Genomic DNA, 13264 nt, shown 5'->3' on the forward strand with positions numbered 1-13264 from the left:
GGCCTCGCTGCAGGTGACACTGGCGTGATTTGGCTGGAGCTGCTGCCGGAAACCTTCTTGGCTCCGCCGGGCTTCCCTCCCATGCCTCATTAATTCCTTAACAACTCTGTCCCGTGGCTTTGCCAAGTTTGGGCAGCCCTGGATCCCCCAGCCCCAGGAGATGCCTTACCCCCAGGGGCTGTCCCAGGATGAGGATGTCGGGTGTCCCAGGAGCTGGGGAGTACGTGGGGCCACAGCCCTCCCCCCCCCGTTTCGCCCGGCCACCCATGAGAGCTGGGAATTGGCTTGTTAGGCATTTTCCAGCATTTTTTCCAGCTCAGAATGTTTCCCTGGAGCAAACCTTGGCTGTGTTTCCATGGGAGTGTGGGGGACTCAGGCTCTTCCCATCTCATTCCATGATGGCTGCCAGCACAGCCACCCTAGCATGGCTAGGAAAGGGACAACAGCCACCCATACTGGGGTCCTTGCCACTGGCCACATAGGAAGCCCCCCACCTTGTCCCACAGTGGTCCAGGAGACCTGGCATGGGCAGGGTCAGGGGGCCCTGGGAAGCAGCACAGTGGAAAAACCAAAGGGGAACTGCCCACAGTACCCCTTCGCTCAGCGCTCGGGGGCTGGCAACCACTGGCAAGCAGGATGGGGCAGGGTGCTGGATGGTAGGGATGGTACGGTGTTCAAGGGGTGCCAAGGTGTCTCAGAGATGGCTGTGGTGTTCCACAGATCGCCAAAGCATCCCAGGGTTATCAGTGTCCCTGTGGTGGCTGCAGTGTCTGCAGTGGTGACCACGGTGGCCCAGGAATTGCCATAATATTGCAGAGTCAGCCACAATGTCCCAGCGTGGCTGCAGTGTCCCTGGAGTGACCACAGTGGCTGCAGTCTTTGAGAGGTGACTGTGCTGTCCCAGGGACAGCCTTGGTTGCCCAGGGGTGACCATGGTGGCCCAGGTCTGGCAGTGGTGTCTCAGGGGTGGCCATGGTGTCCTAGGGCTGGCTGGGGACATTTTGGGGATGGGATCAGGGCTTGAATGGCACCCCTCCATCGTGTGGCACCTGGATCACATACATTGTCCCAGCCAGCCCAGTGTCACCCCTGGGATGCTCAGCCCTACCCTGGCTATGACACTGATGCTGGTGTGGTACCCACAGCAAAGAAGGGCAAGGGCAGCATCCCTGGGATGCCATAGAGATCATCAAACCCTGGGGCCTGATGGGAGTGGTGCAGTGCACCTCTCACCCTGCACAGGCACATGCTAGGGGGACCAGTGAGGCCTGAGTCATTGCACAGCTCCCTCCAGCCTGGGATTCACCCTGCAGCCCCCCTTGTTACTCAGGGTCTCCTAATAACCCCCCTCCCCGAGGGCACTCAGCCACCCATGCACCATCCCACACTGATCATGTCACTGGGACCCCCACCCAGCTAGGGCTGCTCTGGGGTCCCCCAGCCCACATCCCCACTTTGCACATGGGTGGGATAAAAGCAGTGGTGGGGTTCCCTGGGGCCATGCTATGGTCCCTATACACACTGTATCCCCAGCAAAGGGTGGGAGGCTCTGCCCTGGCTGCTTTGGGGGCTGCTGTGAGGTGGGTGGCCCCAAGCCTCATAGTGCCCCTGGCCGTGTACACAAGGCTGGGTCAGGGCTCGGGAGGGGCACAGTAAGGGCCCACTGGCCCCACCACCCCGGAGACAGCCCTGGGCTGCTCTAGAGGTCAGCCCCGAGGCCAGTCTAGAGGCCACCAGCCAACTGCTGTGCACTGCTCCGGTGCTGACACCTGTGGGAAAGGGACCGTCCCTGCATGGCACCCTGTCCTGCATGGCACCCGGCCCTGAATGGCACCGTGTCCCTGCATGTCATTCTGCCCCTATATGTCACCCCCTCACTATGTCACCATATCCTGATAGGTCAGCCCAACCTGACATGCCATGCTGTCCCTACCTGTCAGTCCCTCCCTACATGGCACTGCTCCTGACATGTTACCCTGTCCCTCTGTCCCTTTGCCCTTACCTCATGCCTTGCCTAAATATCACCCCCTTCCTATGGGTCACCCGACCCCTGCCTGTCACCCCAGCCTGGTCTGTGAAAGATTTGGGGTCGGAGGCTTCTGTGGGAGCAGGGCTATGTGCTTTTGAACTTGTCTGCCTTGAGGACTCTCGTGCCACAGGCAGAGCCAAGCAGCACTGGGGCCCTTGTCCCATGGTAAGGCCACTTCCCCTCCATCTCTCCTCCACTACCCTTCACCCTCCCCACCATCTCCATCACCTCCACCAAGGCCTCCATCCCCCCCACTGCGTCATCCCTCCCATTCTCCTTCCACTCTCTCTCCATTCCTCCCTTCATCACTGCTGCATCCCCCCTTTAATCCCCCTCCATCATGCCTCCACTGAAGCTTCCACCCGCCTCCATCCCCTCTCCATCCCTCCTACATCCTCCTCCTCCCCCCTCCTCATCATCTTCTCCCCACCCCCCTGCATTCCCCCTACATTGTCCCTTGACCCACTTCCATCTCCCCTCCAGCCCTGCTGCATCCCCCTGCTACCCCACTCCACTGTGCCCTGCTTTTGTCCCCTGGTCCCCCTCCAACACTGGGGCTGTGCCTTCGGCAAGGTTACTGTCCCCTGCCCCTCAAAGCTCCTCTGGGAATCAGAGGACTTGGATTGCACCAGACAGCCCTGCCTATGGCAGCAAATACCCTAATTAATTAATTATGGGATAATCTCTGGTTCCGGGGAACGGGTGGCTGCTGGGATTCGATTACCCACAAGAATGTTTAATCTCCCTCTGAAGCCCCAGCTGCCTCTCCCATAGGGTGCTGGGGATTATTCCCACTGGGCTGCAAGGAAGGGACAGGACTGGGGTCCAGGACCTGGAGGCTTGGGGTGAGAGGCACACACAGCCTGGGGCAGCTCGAGGACCCCAAAGCACCACCAGTGTGGCTGGTGAGGGTGACGCTTCCCTGGCGTCGCAGGAGATGGGCAGGGGGAGATATCCCTGTTCCAGCTGCTGGGCCCAAGGGAAGAGCTTTGTCCCTTTGCTAGGCTGCTGCCCTCCCCTGCTTATATCCTCCACCCTGCAGCCAGCATCACAGTCCTGCATCCTGCACCCCATACCATGTACCCTGCATCCTACAGCCCAGTCCTGAATCTGTATCCCACATCATGTCCCCTCCATCCTGCATCCCAGCCCTGTATCCTTCATCTCACATCCCAATCTTTCATTCTGCATTCTGCATCCCAAGCCTGCATTCCGCATTCTACATCCTGCACCCAGCATCCCAGTCCTGCATCCTGCATCCTTCATCACACATCCTGTACCCTGCATCCTGCCTCCCAGCCCTGCATCCTGCATTCTGGCCCTGCATCCCAATCCTTTATCCCAATTGTAAATCCCATATCCTTCATCCCAGCTTTGCATCCCACATTCCAATCCTGCATTCTTTATCCCACATCCTGCACCCTGCATCCCACATCCCAGTCCTGCATCCCACATCCCAGTCCTGCATCCTGTATCCTTCATTACGCATCCTGCACCCTGCATCCCAGTCATGCATCCTGCATCCCAATCCTGTATCCTTCACTCAGCATCCTGCATCCTGCACCCCACGCTTACATCCCAATCCTGCATCGCACATTCCAATCCCGCCCCCCGCCCCGCTCCCGCCCCGCGGTGTAGCAGCACAAAGGCCGGACTACAGCTCCCGGCGTGCCCGGGAGGTGGTGCGAGGGGAGTCGGGGCCGCGCACCCTCCCGCCCGTGTCCTACCCGTGCGTGTGCGTGTGCGCGGCCGGCAGCGAATCAGCCGCGCCGCCCGGCCCCGCCCGGCCCCGCACACGGGCGGTCGCAGCGGCCGCGCTGCCATGAGCGAGCGCCCGGCGGGGCTGCCCCGCCGCCCCCCGGCTCCCGCCGCCCCCTGCTCGCCGGTCCCGGTCCCGGCCCCGGCCCCAGCCCCGGCCTGAGGGATGCTGCGGGGACGGCGCGGCTGAGCGCCCCCCCACCGCCGCCGCTGCCGCTGCCGCCCCGCCCGCCGCCGCCATGGCCGGTAAGCCCCGCAGCGGCTGCGAGGCGCTGAAGGTGGTGGCCCGCTGCCGCCCGATGAGCAGGAAGGAGGAGGCGGCGGGCTACGAGCGCGTCCTGGAGCTGGATGTGAAGCTGGGGCAGGTGAGCATCCGGAACCCCCGCGCCTCCCCCGGGGAGCTGCCCAAGACCTTCACCTTCGACGCTGTCTACGACGCCAGCTCCAAGCAGGCAGACCTCTACGACGAGACGGTCCGGCCGCTGATAGACGCCGTGCTGCAGGGCTTCAATGGCACCGTCTTCGCCTATGGCCAGACGGGCACCGGCAAGACCTACACCATGCAGGGGGCCTGGGCGGAGCCGGAGAAGCGGGGCATCATCCCCAGCTCCTTTGAGCACATCTTCACCCACATCTCCCGCTCGCAGAACCAGCAGTACCTGGTGAGGGCCTCGTACCTGGAGATCTACCAGGAGGAGATCAGAGACCTCCTTGCCAAGGACCAGAGCAAGAAGCTGGAGCTGAAGGAGAACCCCGAGACGGGGGTGTACATCAAGGATCTCTCCTCCTTCGTCACCAAGAACGTGAAGGAGATTGAGCATGTGATGAACCTGGGGAGCCAGACACGGTCAGTGGGTAGCACCAACATGAATGAGCACAGTTCCCGCTCCCATGCTATCTTCCTCATCACCATTGAGTGCAGTGAGACAGGGCCGGATGGTGAAGAGCACATCCGTGTGGGCAAGCTCAACCTGGTGGACCTGGCTGGCAGCGAGCGCCAGAGCAAAATGGGGGCCCATGGAGAGCGCCCCAAGGAAGCATCCAAGATCAACCTCTCCCTCTCTGCCCTGGGCAATGTCATCTCCGCCCTCGTGGATGGCAGGAGCACACACATCCCCTACCGGGACTCCAAACTGACCCGCCTGCTGCAGGACTCCCTTGGGGGCAATGCCAAGACAATCATGGTGGCCACCTTGGGCCCAGCCTCTCACAGCTACGATGAGAGCCTCTCCACCCTCAGGTTCGCCAACAGAGCCAAGAACATCAAGAACAAGCCCCGGGTGAACGAGGACCCCAAAGACACCTTGCTGCGGGAGTTTCAGGAGGAGATTGTCCGGCTGAAAGCCCAGCTAGAGAAACGTGGCATGTTGGGGAAGAAGAGGAGAAGGAGCAGCCGGAAGAAGAAGGTGATGGATGGAGAAAGTGCTGCAGAGAATGAAGGGGAGGATGACAATGAGGACGGCCTGGAGAAGAATATGGAGAGCTACTTGAAGGAGCAGAAGGAGAGGCTGGAAGAGGAGAAAGCCGCTATCCAGGATGACCACAGCCTAGTGAGTGAGGAGAAGCAAAAGCTGCTTCAGGAGAAGGAGAAGATGATTGAGGATCTGAGGAAGGAGCAGGAGGCCACGGAGCTACTGGCCACCAAGTACAAGGTACGTGTTGCCACGTGCTACTGTGAGCAATGCTGGGGGAAGACCTGCTTTGCCTCTAGCCCCTTGTGGGGTGCCCTGAGAGGCTCCCAAGCAGGGTGTCCAAGCAAGGTGGGCTCACAAGCAAGGTGCCCAAAGGCAGCCCCATGCTCCCATGTAGTGTTGGGCTGGAGTTGCTCTCAGACATGGAGCTGCACGGGGACCTTGTGTGGGAACTCTGGGGGCTGTGGGGAAGGAAGGGCCATGGGGCAGTGGATCACTTTGCTGTGTTCAGCTCTTGTCCCTCTCAGCACAACAAAGCAGCTTGCAGTGGGGCGGGGGAGTGATGCTGCACATTTGTCCCTGGTGGCCCCAGGAACGCACCTAGGGCTGGGACTGGGACCATGGCCCCGCCTGCTCCCTACCTGCGCCCCATGTCCATCCCCATGGCTCCCACCCCAGCTTGGGGAAGCTGGGTGATGTGGAGCTGAGGGCAAGAGGGGCCACAGCAGCCCCAGCCCTGTGCTGCCAGAGGTCTGGGGCTGCCCCACTGCCCTTCCAGCCCTGCTCCCCTCCCGGTGACGCTGGGGATGTGAGTGGAGGGCTGGAGCAGTCATGGTGATGGAGAAGGAGCCCCAGCACCCTGCCCCACCATGTCACTCTCCAACACAACCCCTCCGTCACTACGGTGGCCCTGGATGCGGTGGCTGGGCTGGGGACATGCCTGGGGTTCTGGTCTCTGCTGAGGAATTCAGGGGCTGAGCAGGAGGATGCTCTTGTGCCCTCCTCCCTTGCCAAAGCCTTCTTTGTTGCAGCCTCAGGGATGCGCAGCCAGGCCGAGGGATGTGAGGCCGTGCTCAGGGATGCATGATCATGCCCAGGGATGCATGGCCGTGCTTGGATGCTTGCACAGACACCTGCAGGCTCACAATGGGACATGCAGCTGGGGCAGAGCCATGGGGGAGGACACGGGTCGCCTGCTGGCATTCCGGGTGTGCCATGCCAGGTATCCTGGTGGAGCAGGATGCTCAGCATGGAGGGGGGGTCCCTGCAGCCGGTTCCTGCACTGCCACCGCGGTGGAGTGCAGGTTGTCACTGGCACCCATCCAGAACGGTCTCCTCGTCCGGTGCGGTGCAGCGGAGCTGGCTTGGGGCCACTGCATGTCCTGTAACTGCTGAGTAACAAGGCAGGGCCGGAGGTGGGATGATGCTGCATCCTTTTTGGTGGCCTTTGGAACTGCTGTGCAGGCCAGGACCCTCCAACCGTGGGGGTACAGCACACTCACAGCAGTGACGTGTAGCCCCAGGGGGCAAAAATCCCTCTGGAGCCAGTGATGGAGGGCAGAGCCTGCTATGATGCTCACCCCAGCAGGCAGTGCCTGGAGCCAGGCAGGAGGCACCAGCTTGATAAGAGCCTTGTGTCCCACTCAAACGCTTAATGGCTTCATAGTGACTGTGGCAATGGCAGATGTAGTAACTGGGGGGACACAGGGTGCCCCACATATGTGAGTGATGCAAGCTGGACCCTGTCTTGCTGTCACACTCATGGGGTCTCTGGCACACCAGGGCCCAACCCTACAGTCTGGCTGGGACATGTGGGCAGCTTGGAGAGATGGGGGCCAGATGTGCAACTCAGCGCCCAGATGTGCACCTCACCGCCCAGATGTGCACCATGGCACCCAGGAGGATGGGCCGTACCTGCAGCTGCTCTGGGCCCCTTGCCTGGGGGCTCTTCTGGGTGCTGAGACAGGGGTCAGTGGCCAGGAAAGTGCTAGGAAAGTCACTGGGTGCCAGAAATGAGCTCCTGTGAGAGGCTTAGCGTTCAGTCTGTCCCAGGCACTAAAGAAGATTGGGAGTCATCTTCATTAAAAGGAATAAATGTTTTGGCGGGGGGAAAACAGCAGCGCTGAGAAACCCCCTAATCCCATGTGAAGGTGGCAGCCTTCCCCATGGAGAGGTGTGACAGTGTGCCACCCTGGCCAAGCATCATCCCCACGCCTGCCTGGTCCCCTCCGGGCACCCCAGCAGGGTTTGGAGGACACCCACCATCACAGGATGCAGTTAGAACCAAGACAAAGGAGGAGGAGGGGTGAGGGGCCCTTTAATGCCCGGCCAATGGCACCCAACCGAAGGTGGCAGGGCCAGGAGGAAGGAGGAATCCCCATCACTGGAATCAAAGGGGCTGGATGGGCACCCATGTGAGGATGTGCCCCATAAGCTCTGAATGGCTGTGAGGGTGGTGGAAGGTGGGAGCTGGTGGTACGGACATGAGGGTTGTCCCATGAGTGCTGGGGGGCTGCTTGCATGTCCCTAAAGCCCCACACTGTTCACCCCCACAGTCACCCCACATGGGGACTGGGGAAGGGAAAAAACAGGGGAAAAAATAGGGAGAATAAGAATATTGTCCCAGATAGCTGTTGGTGTGATCGAGGTCGCCAGTTTGTCCAAGCCCCCACCTCTGTGCCCAGGGTGGTGGCTGGGAGACACAGCACCCCCGGGGAGAATCCTGCCCAAGGGCATGTGTAGTGGCACCAGTGAACACCGTGTGTGCCCCCCGCAGTGCTGGCATCTCCCATGGTGTGGTGGCACTCCCCCCTCACAGGGCCTTGGCTATGTCAGCTGGGGAGATCCCAGGGGTCTGCATGTGGGGAAGAAGCTGTCGGTGCTGCCGCTGTGTCTGGGACATTAATTTTTAAAGCTGTATGTGGTGATTGGATCCATCCCTGCTCACGTCCCTGAGGTGCAGCAGTGGAGGGCATGCATTTGTGCACACAGGCTGTGTGTGTGTGGATGCACATGCTGCATGTCAATGCACCCCCATCGTACACATGTGCACACACGTTGCAGGAGAACACACATGCGAACCACGTGTGGTATGAAGCTGCTGTGGCAGCCCAGCAGGGCTCCTGGCCCCGTGGTTTCCAGACAGGGATGGCTGTGCACATGCATGTTGGATGTGTGTGCGTGTGTGTGTGTACAGACACACATGAGTGTGCATGCATGAGTGCAGTAATGTGTGCAGCCATGGAGTAAAGGGGAGTGCGCATGTGTGTGAGCACAAATGTCTGTGTGCTTGGGCATGCTTGTAGCAATGTGCATGCGCATGTGTGTGTACATGTGCGTGTGTTCAGGGGTTTGACTGTGCACAGGCATGTGTGTACATGAGTGTATGCACGTACACCGATGGCTGTGTGTGTGTGTGAGCCCTTTTCCCCTTGGGAAAGCTGGCATGGGGGTGACAGGGTGGGATGGGACAGGGTGGGATGGGATGGGATGGGAGAGTCAGGGTGGATACAGATTTGGCTGAGCCGTGGGAAGTGCTGCTGTGAGTGGTTTCCCTGCTGCATTTTCCTTGGGAAGTCCCAAGGGGCTTGAGGCAGAGCCCACTGCCTGGCTTGGCACAGCTCAGCATGGTTTGGCATGGCTTGGCATGACTCACACAGCTCAGCTGGAGGTGGGAGGCCAGGGCTGGGGCCCCACTGCTGGCAGCTGCTGCACATCCGTGGCGTCCCGCTGGCTCGCAGCTGTGCGGAAGGAAGTGGGACCCAAAACAGCCTGGGCTCAGAGCCAGCGTCCCCATGCCACATCCCCATGGAGGGGGCACGTCACTTGCACCGCCGGCTAATGCACCCAGTGTTCAGCCCTGGGCACATGGTGTCCGTGTGCAGCCCCCTCCCAATCAATGGAAGCATGTGCGAAAGCCCGCACCCCCTGAAAGCAGGGGTGAGGACACAGTGCCCAGGAGAGGGACCAGGGATGGGGGTGACCACCCGGCAAGGGTGGCCTGATGCAAACCCCTCAGGGGTGTGGGGTGGTAGAGCTGTGCTCTGACCCCCCACCCTCCTCTGCTCCCCCAGGCAATGGAGAGCAAGCTGCTCATCGGGGGCAGGACCATCGTGGATCACACTAATGAGCAGCAGAAGATGCTGGAGCTGAAGCGACAGGAGATAGCTGAGCAGGTAACAGCACTGGGGCCTGCAGGTGATGGGGGTGTCCTGGGGGACCTGTTCCCCCTCCTGACTCTGAGTGTTTCCCCCTGTGCTGCAGAAACGCCGGGAGCGGGAGATGCAGCAGGAGATGCTGCTGCGGGACGAGGAGACCATGGAGCTGCGGGAAACTTACACCTCCCTGCAGCAGGAGGTGGAGATCAAAACCAAGAAGCTGAAGAAGGTAAGATTGTGGTTGTTAGGGACAATCATCCCTCCAGCCACCAGAGCCCTGAGGCTCACTGCAGGCCCCAAGCTGTGGGGCTGATGATCTGTTCCTCTCGCCAGCTGTATGCCAAGCTGCAGGCCGTGAAGGCAGAGATCCAGGATCAGCACGACGAATACATCCGTGTGCGGCAGGACCTGGAGGAGGCACAGAATGAGCAGACACGGGAGCTGAAGCTCAAGTAGGTGGTTTTGTGTCCCCTGTAGCCATGCAGGGCAGAATTGGGGTGCAGAGGGCAGAGCTGGGTGCTCAGAGCAGAGCTGGGGTATGCAGAACGAAGCTTAGTTATGTAGAGCAGAGCTGGGGTGCACAGAGCAGAACTGGGTTATGCAGAACAAAGCTGGAGTGCACAGAGCAGAGCTGGGGTGCACAGCTGGAGAGAGCAATACGCCTGCTGACAGAGACATGTGAGCACTTCCTATCCCATCAGCAGTGGCAGAAAGTGTAAAATATATTTACACCTCTTGAGCTGGGTGAGTCACATGCAAGAGTATTAAAAACTTGCTGAAAAAGGTGAGAAACCAGAAAATACAGAAGCAGAAACGCCAGTACAGCCGCAGTGCGGGCTGTAGGTGACTTATGGGACCTGACAGTGGTAGCTGGAGGTAGATGTCCCCTGGGGGCACCTGGAGACTGCTCCAGCCCCAGCACAGCCCTCAGAGGAAGAGCAGCTCAGGAGACCTTGGGGCGAGCCCTTGCCCTACGGGAGCTTCTGGCACAATGGTGGCAAAGCCGTATTCCCTCCAGGAGCCTCCAGCGGGAGATGCAGCTGCTGGTCTGCCACCCTCAGTGGGTGTGTTTTCACTTCAGCAATAACTGTATTCAGTGTCTTCACAAAACCTCACCCAGCTTATATGTTAAGCATCTTCAAGATAAGATATTTATACTTTTGCTAGAAACAAACTTTCACCTCGAATTTTGCTGCCTTTCTCTTCAGACATGACTCAAACTTTTTAAAAGCTGGCAACTCAATGGAGCAACTCAGCAGTACAAAACAATTTTCTGTAGTTGCTTGATTTGCCCCCAAAATATGGAAAAAACGATTCCCCTAGGGTTCATTTTGCATCACTGAGCTTTCCTTTATCATCTGGTCAGGCAGCAAGGAGCAGACGGGGGTTCCTGCTGGAGGAAGTCTTGCAGAGCTGCCTGTCTTCTGTACTCTCTGATGACTGTCTTCCTCTACCCTCCCTCTCCTGCCTGTCTTGCCTCTCTGTCCTATTGCCTCACCCTCTGAATTTCTATCCTGTTTCCATCTTCTGTCTGTTTTCTCATTTCCCTGTGCTGTCTCCCTGTCTCCCTGACATCCCTTTCCTCTCCCTTTCTGATCTGCTTTTGGTCACTTTTCACATTAACTCCTTCCTCTCCTACTCCTTCCCCATCTTTGCTCCCGCTCTGTCTCTTGGCCGGTCACTCAGGTACTTGATCATCGAGAACTTCATCCCACCAGAAGAGAAAAACAAGATCATGAACCGCCTGTACTTTGATGGTGATGAGGACCAGTGGAAGTTCCAGCCACTCGTGCCCACTGGAGGGTATGTCCCTGTTTCTGTCCCCAACCCATGCACTGCCCCCTGCAGGCACGAGGCCTCTCACCATTTGGATGGGTTTTAGGAGGTATTTATGTTCTCTACTACATGTTCTTCTCTTAATTTATGTTTTAGAAACAGCAACCAAATGAAGAAGCGGCCTACCTCTGCAGTGGGGTACAAGAGACCCATCAGCCAATTCGCCCGCGTGGCCATGGCCATGGGATCTCATCCTCGATACCGGGTAAGTGAGGGAGCACTGCTGCATGCCAGGGGGACAAGAAGATTGAATAAATGTGATGGATGGATGGATGGATGGATGGATGGACAGATGGACAGATGAACAGTGGGAGAGAAGGCAAAGTAAACAAGCCCATCATGATTTGGGGTACATCAGTTCAAGCTCCCGGCTTTATTCACCCACTTGGCAGGATTGGTGGCCATGCTTTCAGCTGGTCTGTGAGCTGCTGGCTTGTTCTGCTACTGTTTGAAAGGACAGGGCCACTCAGCCTTACCTGCTGGTCTCAGCCCCAGGGAAGACCAGGAAGAGCAGAGCCATGAGCCTGAACCCCAGTGCAGAGCTTGCCCTGTGGCTGTGGCAGCCAGAGGAGGGTCCCACTCACTGGCATGCTGGTCACCTTCTCTCAGTGGCACGGACTTGACAGAGCTGGTGCTGTGTTGAGCCATGCGGTGACTCCTTGTGTTGATTTTCCCTTTGCCCTGTTCTACTGCAGGCTGAGAACATCATGTTCTTGGAGCTGGACCTCTCCCCTCCAGCTATCTTTGAGTTTGAGCGGAGCAGGGACCCAGCAGAGCAGGACCCCCGGGCTCTGCACCTGGAGAGGCTGATGCACCTGGACAGCCTCCTGGAGCGGCCGGTGGCCTCCCGGGTGAGGAAGTCCCGCTCCTGGTGAGTGCTGCTGGGGACCAGGGGAGACTCATTTGTGCTGTGGTGTGGCCGGGATGCTCCATGTGGGCAGCGCTTGGGCTTAGGGCAGGCAGAGGAGTCATGGCAGAGCTGCAATCCTGTTCCTTCTGGGGTTGAACCTGCCCATGAGCTTTTGGGGTGTGATCAGGTTTTAAAATATGGCTGACATTGCTTTGGTAACAGTTGTCAGATGCGTATTAAGAACAGGTGATATCCTTATATCCATCTCAGTACAGGAAAGTCATGCATCTGTTGGGGCTGGTCCAGAGGAGGCCATAAAGATGCCCCAAGGGCTGGAGCACCTCTGCTATGGAGACAGGCTGAGAGAGCTGGGCTTGTTCAGCCTGGAGAAGAGACGGCTCCGGGGAGACCTTAGAGCAGCTTCTAGCACCTAATGGGGCTGACAAGAAACCTGGAGAGGGGCTTTTGACAAGGGCCTGTAGGGACAGAACAAGGCAGAATGGCTTTAAATTGACAGAGGGGAGATTGAGATGAGAAGAAATTCTTCCTTATGAGGGTGGTGAGGCCCTGGCATAGGGTGCCCAGGGAAGCTGTGGCTGCCCCATCCCTGGCAGTGTTCAAAGCCAGGTTGGATGTGGCTTGGAGCAACCTGATCTAGTAAAAGGTGTCCCTTCCTATGGCAGGGGTTTGGAACTGGATGAGCTTTAAGGTCCCTTTCTACCCACACAGTTCCTGTGATTGTGATATACATGTATCTCAGATGGTGAGACACAAGGTATTGTCCTGCCCAGCATATTAGGGACATCCTTTAGTTCTTCCTGTATAGCAAATGACTGAGAAAGTGGATCTGGGGCAAAGTGGGAGGCAGGGGAAGGGGAAGGAGAAGGAAACCAGGTTTTCTCTGTTCATCCAGGTGCCAGACGCCGCGGTCACTGCCATCCTCAACCACTCATGTCTCCCTCACCTCCAACTCCCCATGCGCTGCCACAACGCCAGCTCAGGAGTGACGTCCTGGACCCCTTGTCCCCTTACACTGCCTCGCAGTGAGGACTATGCCCCACCCGCATCCGAGGAGGGGGCCCCAGCCGGCAGCATCTCCACCAGTCCCAGTTCGTCTTTGTTTTCAGCTACTGTGTGTGCGCGTGTGTTAGTGTGAGATGCTCACGAACAGCCCTCCGGGGCATGGGGAGCTGCCCCCTTCTGCCTTCCGCCCCCCTCCCCA

The 13264-nt window shown here is 58.7% G+C and overlaps 1 protein-coding gene across 1 annotated transcript; it reads left to right on the plus strand.

Moving 5' to 3' along the window:
- Positions 1-4026: 4026 nt before the first annotated feature.
- On the plus strand, positions 4027-13049 carry KIF3C (kinesin family member 3C; the record flags this gene model as incomplete). The annotated part of the gene is made up of 8 exons (XM_080616124.1): positions 4027-5439; positions 9273-9374; positions 9463-9585; positions 9690-9808; positions 11043-11159; positions 11289-11397; positions 11888-12063; positions 12956-13049. 8 exons carry the CDS (start codon positions 4027-4029, stop codon positions 13047-13049), a joined length of 2253 nt encoding a protein of 750 aa, XP_080472250.1.
- Positions 13050-13264: the final 215 nt, after the last annotated feature.

This window comes from Psittacula echo (assembly GCF_963264785.1).
Source record: "Psittacula echo genome assembly, chromosome: 4".
Classification (NCBI taxonomy): domain Eukaryota; kingdom Metazoa; phylum Chordata; class Aves; order Psittaciformes; family Psittacidae; genus Psittacula; species Psittacula echo.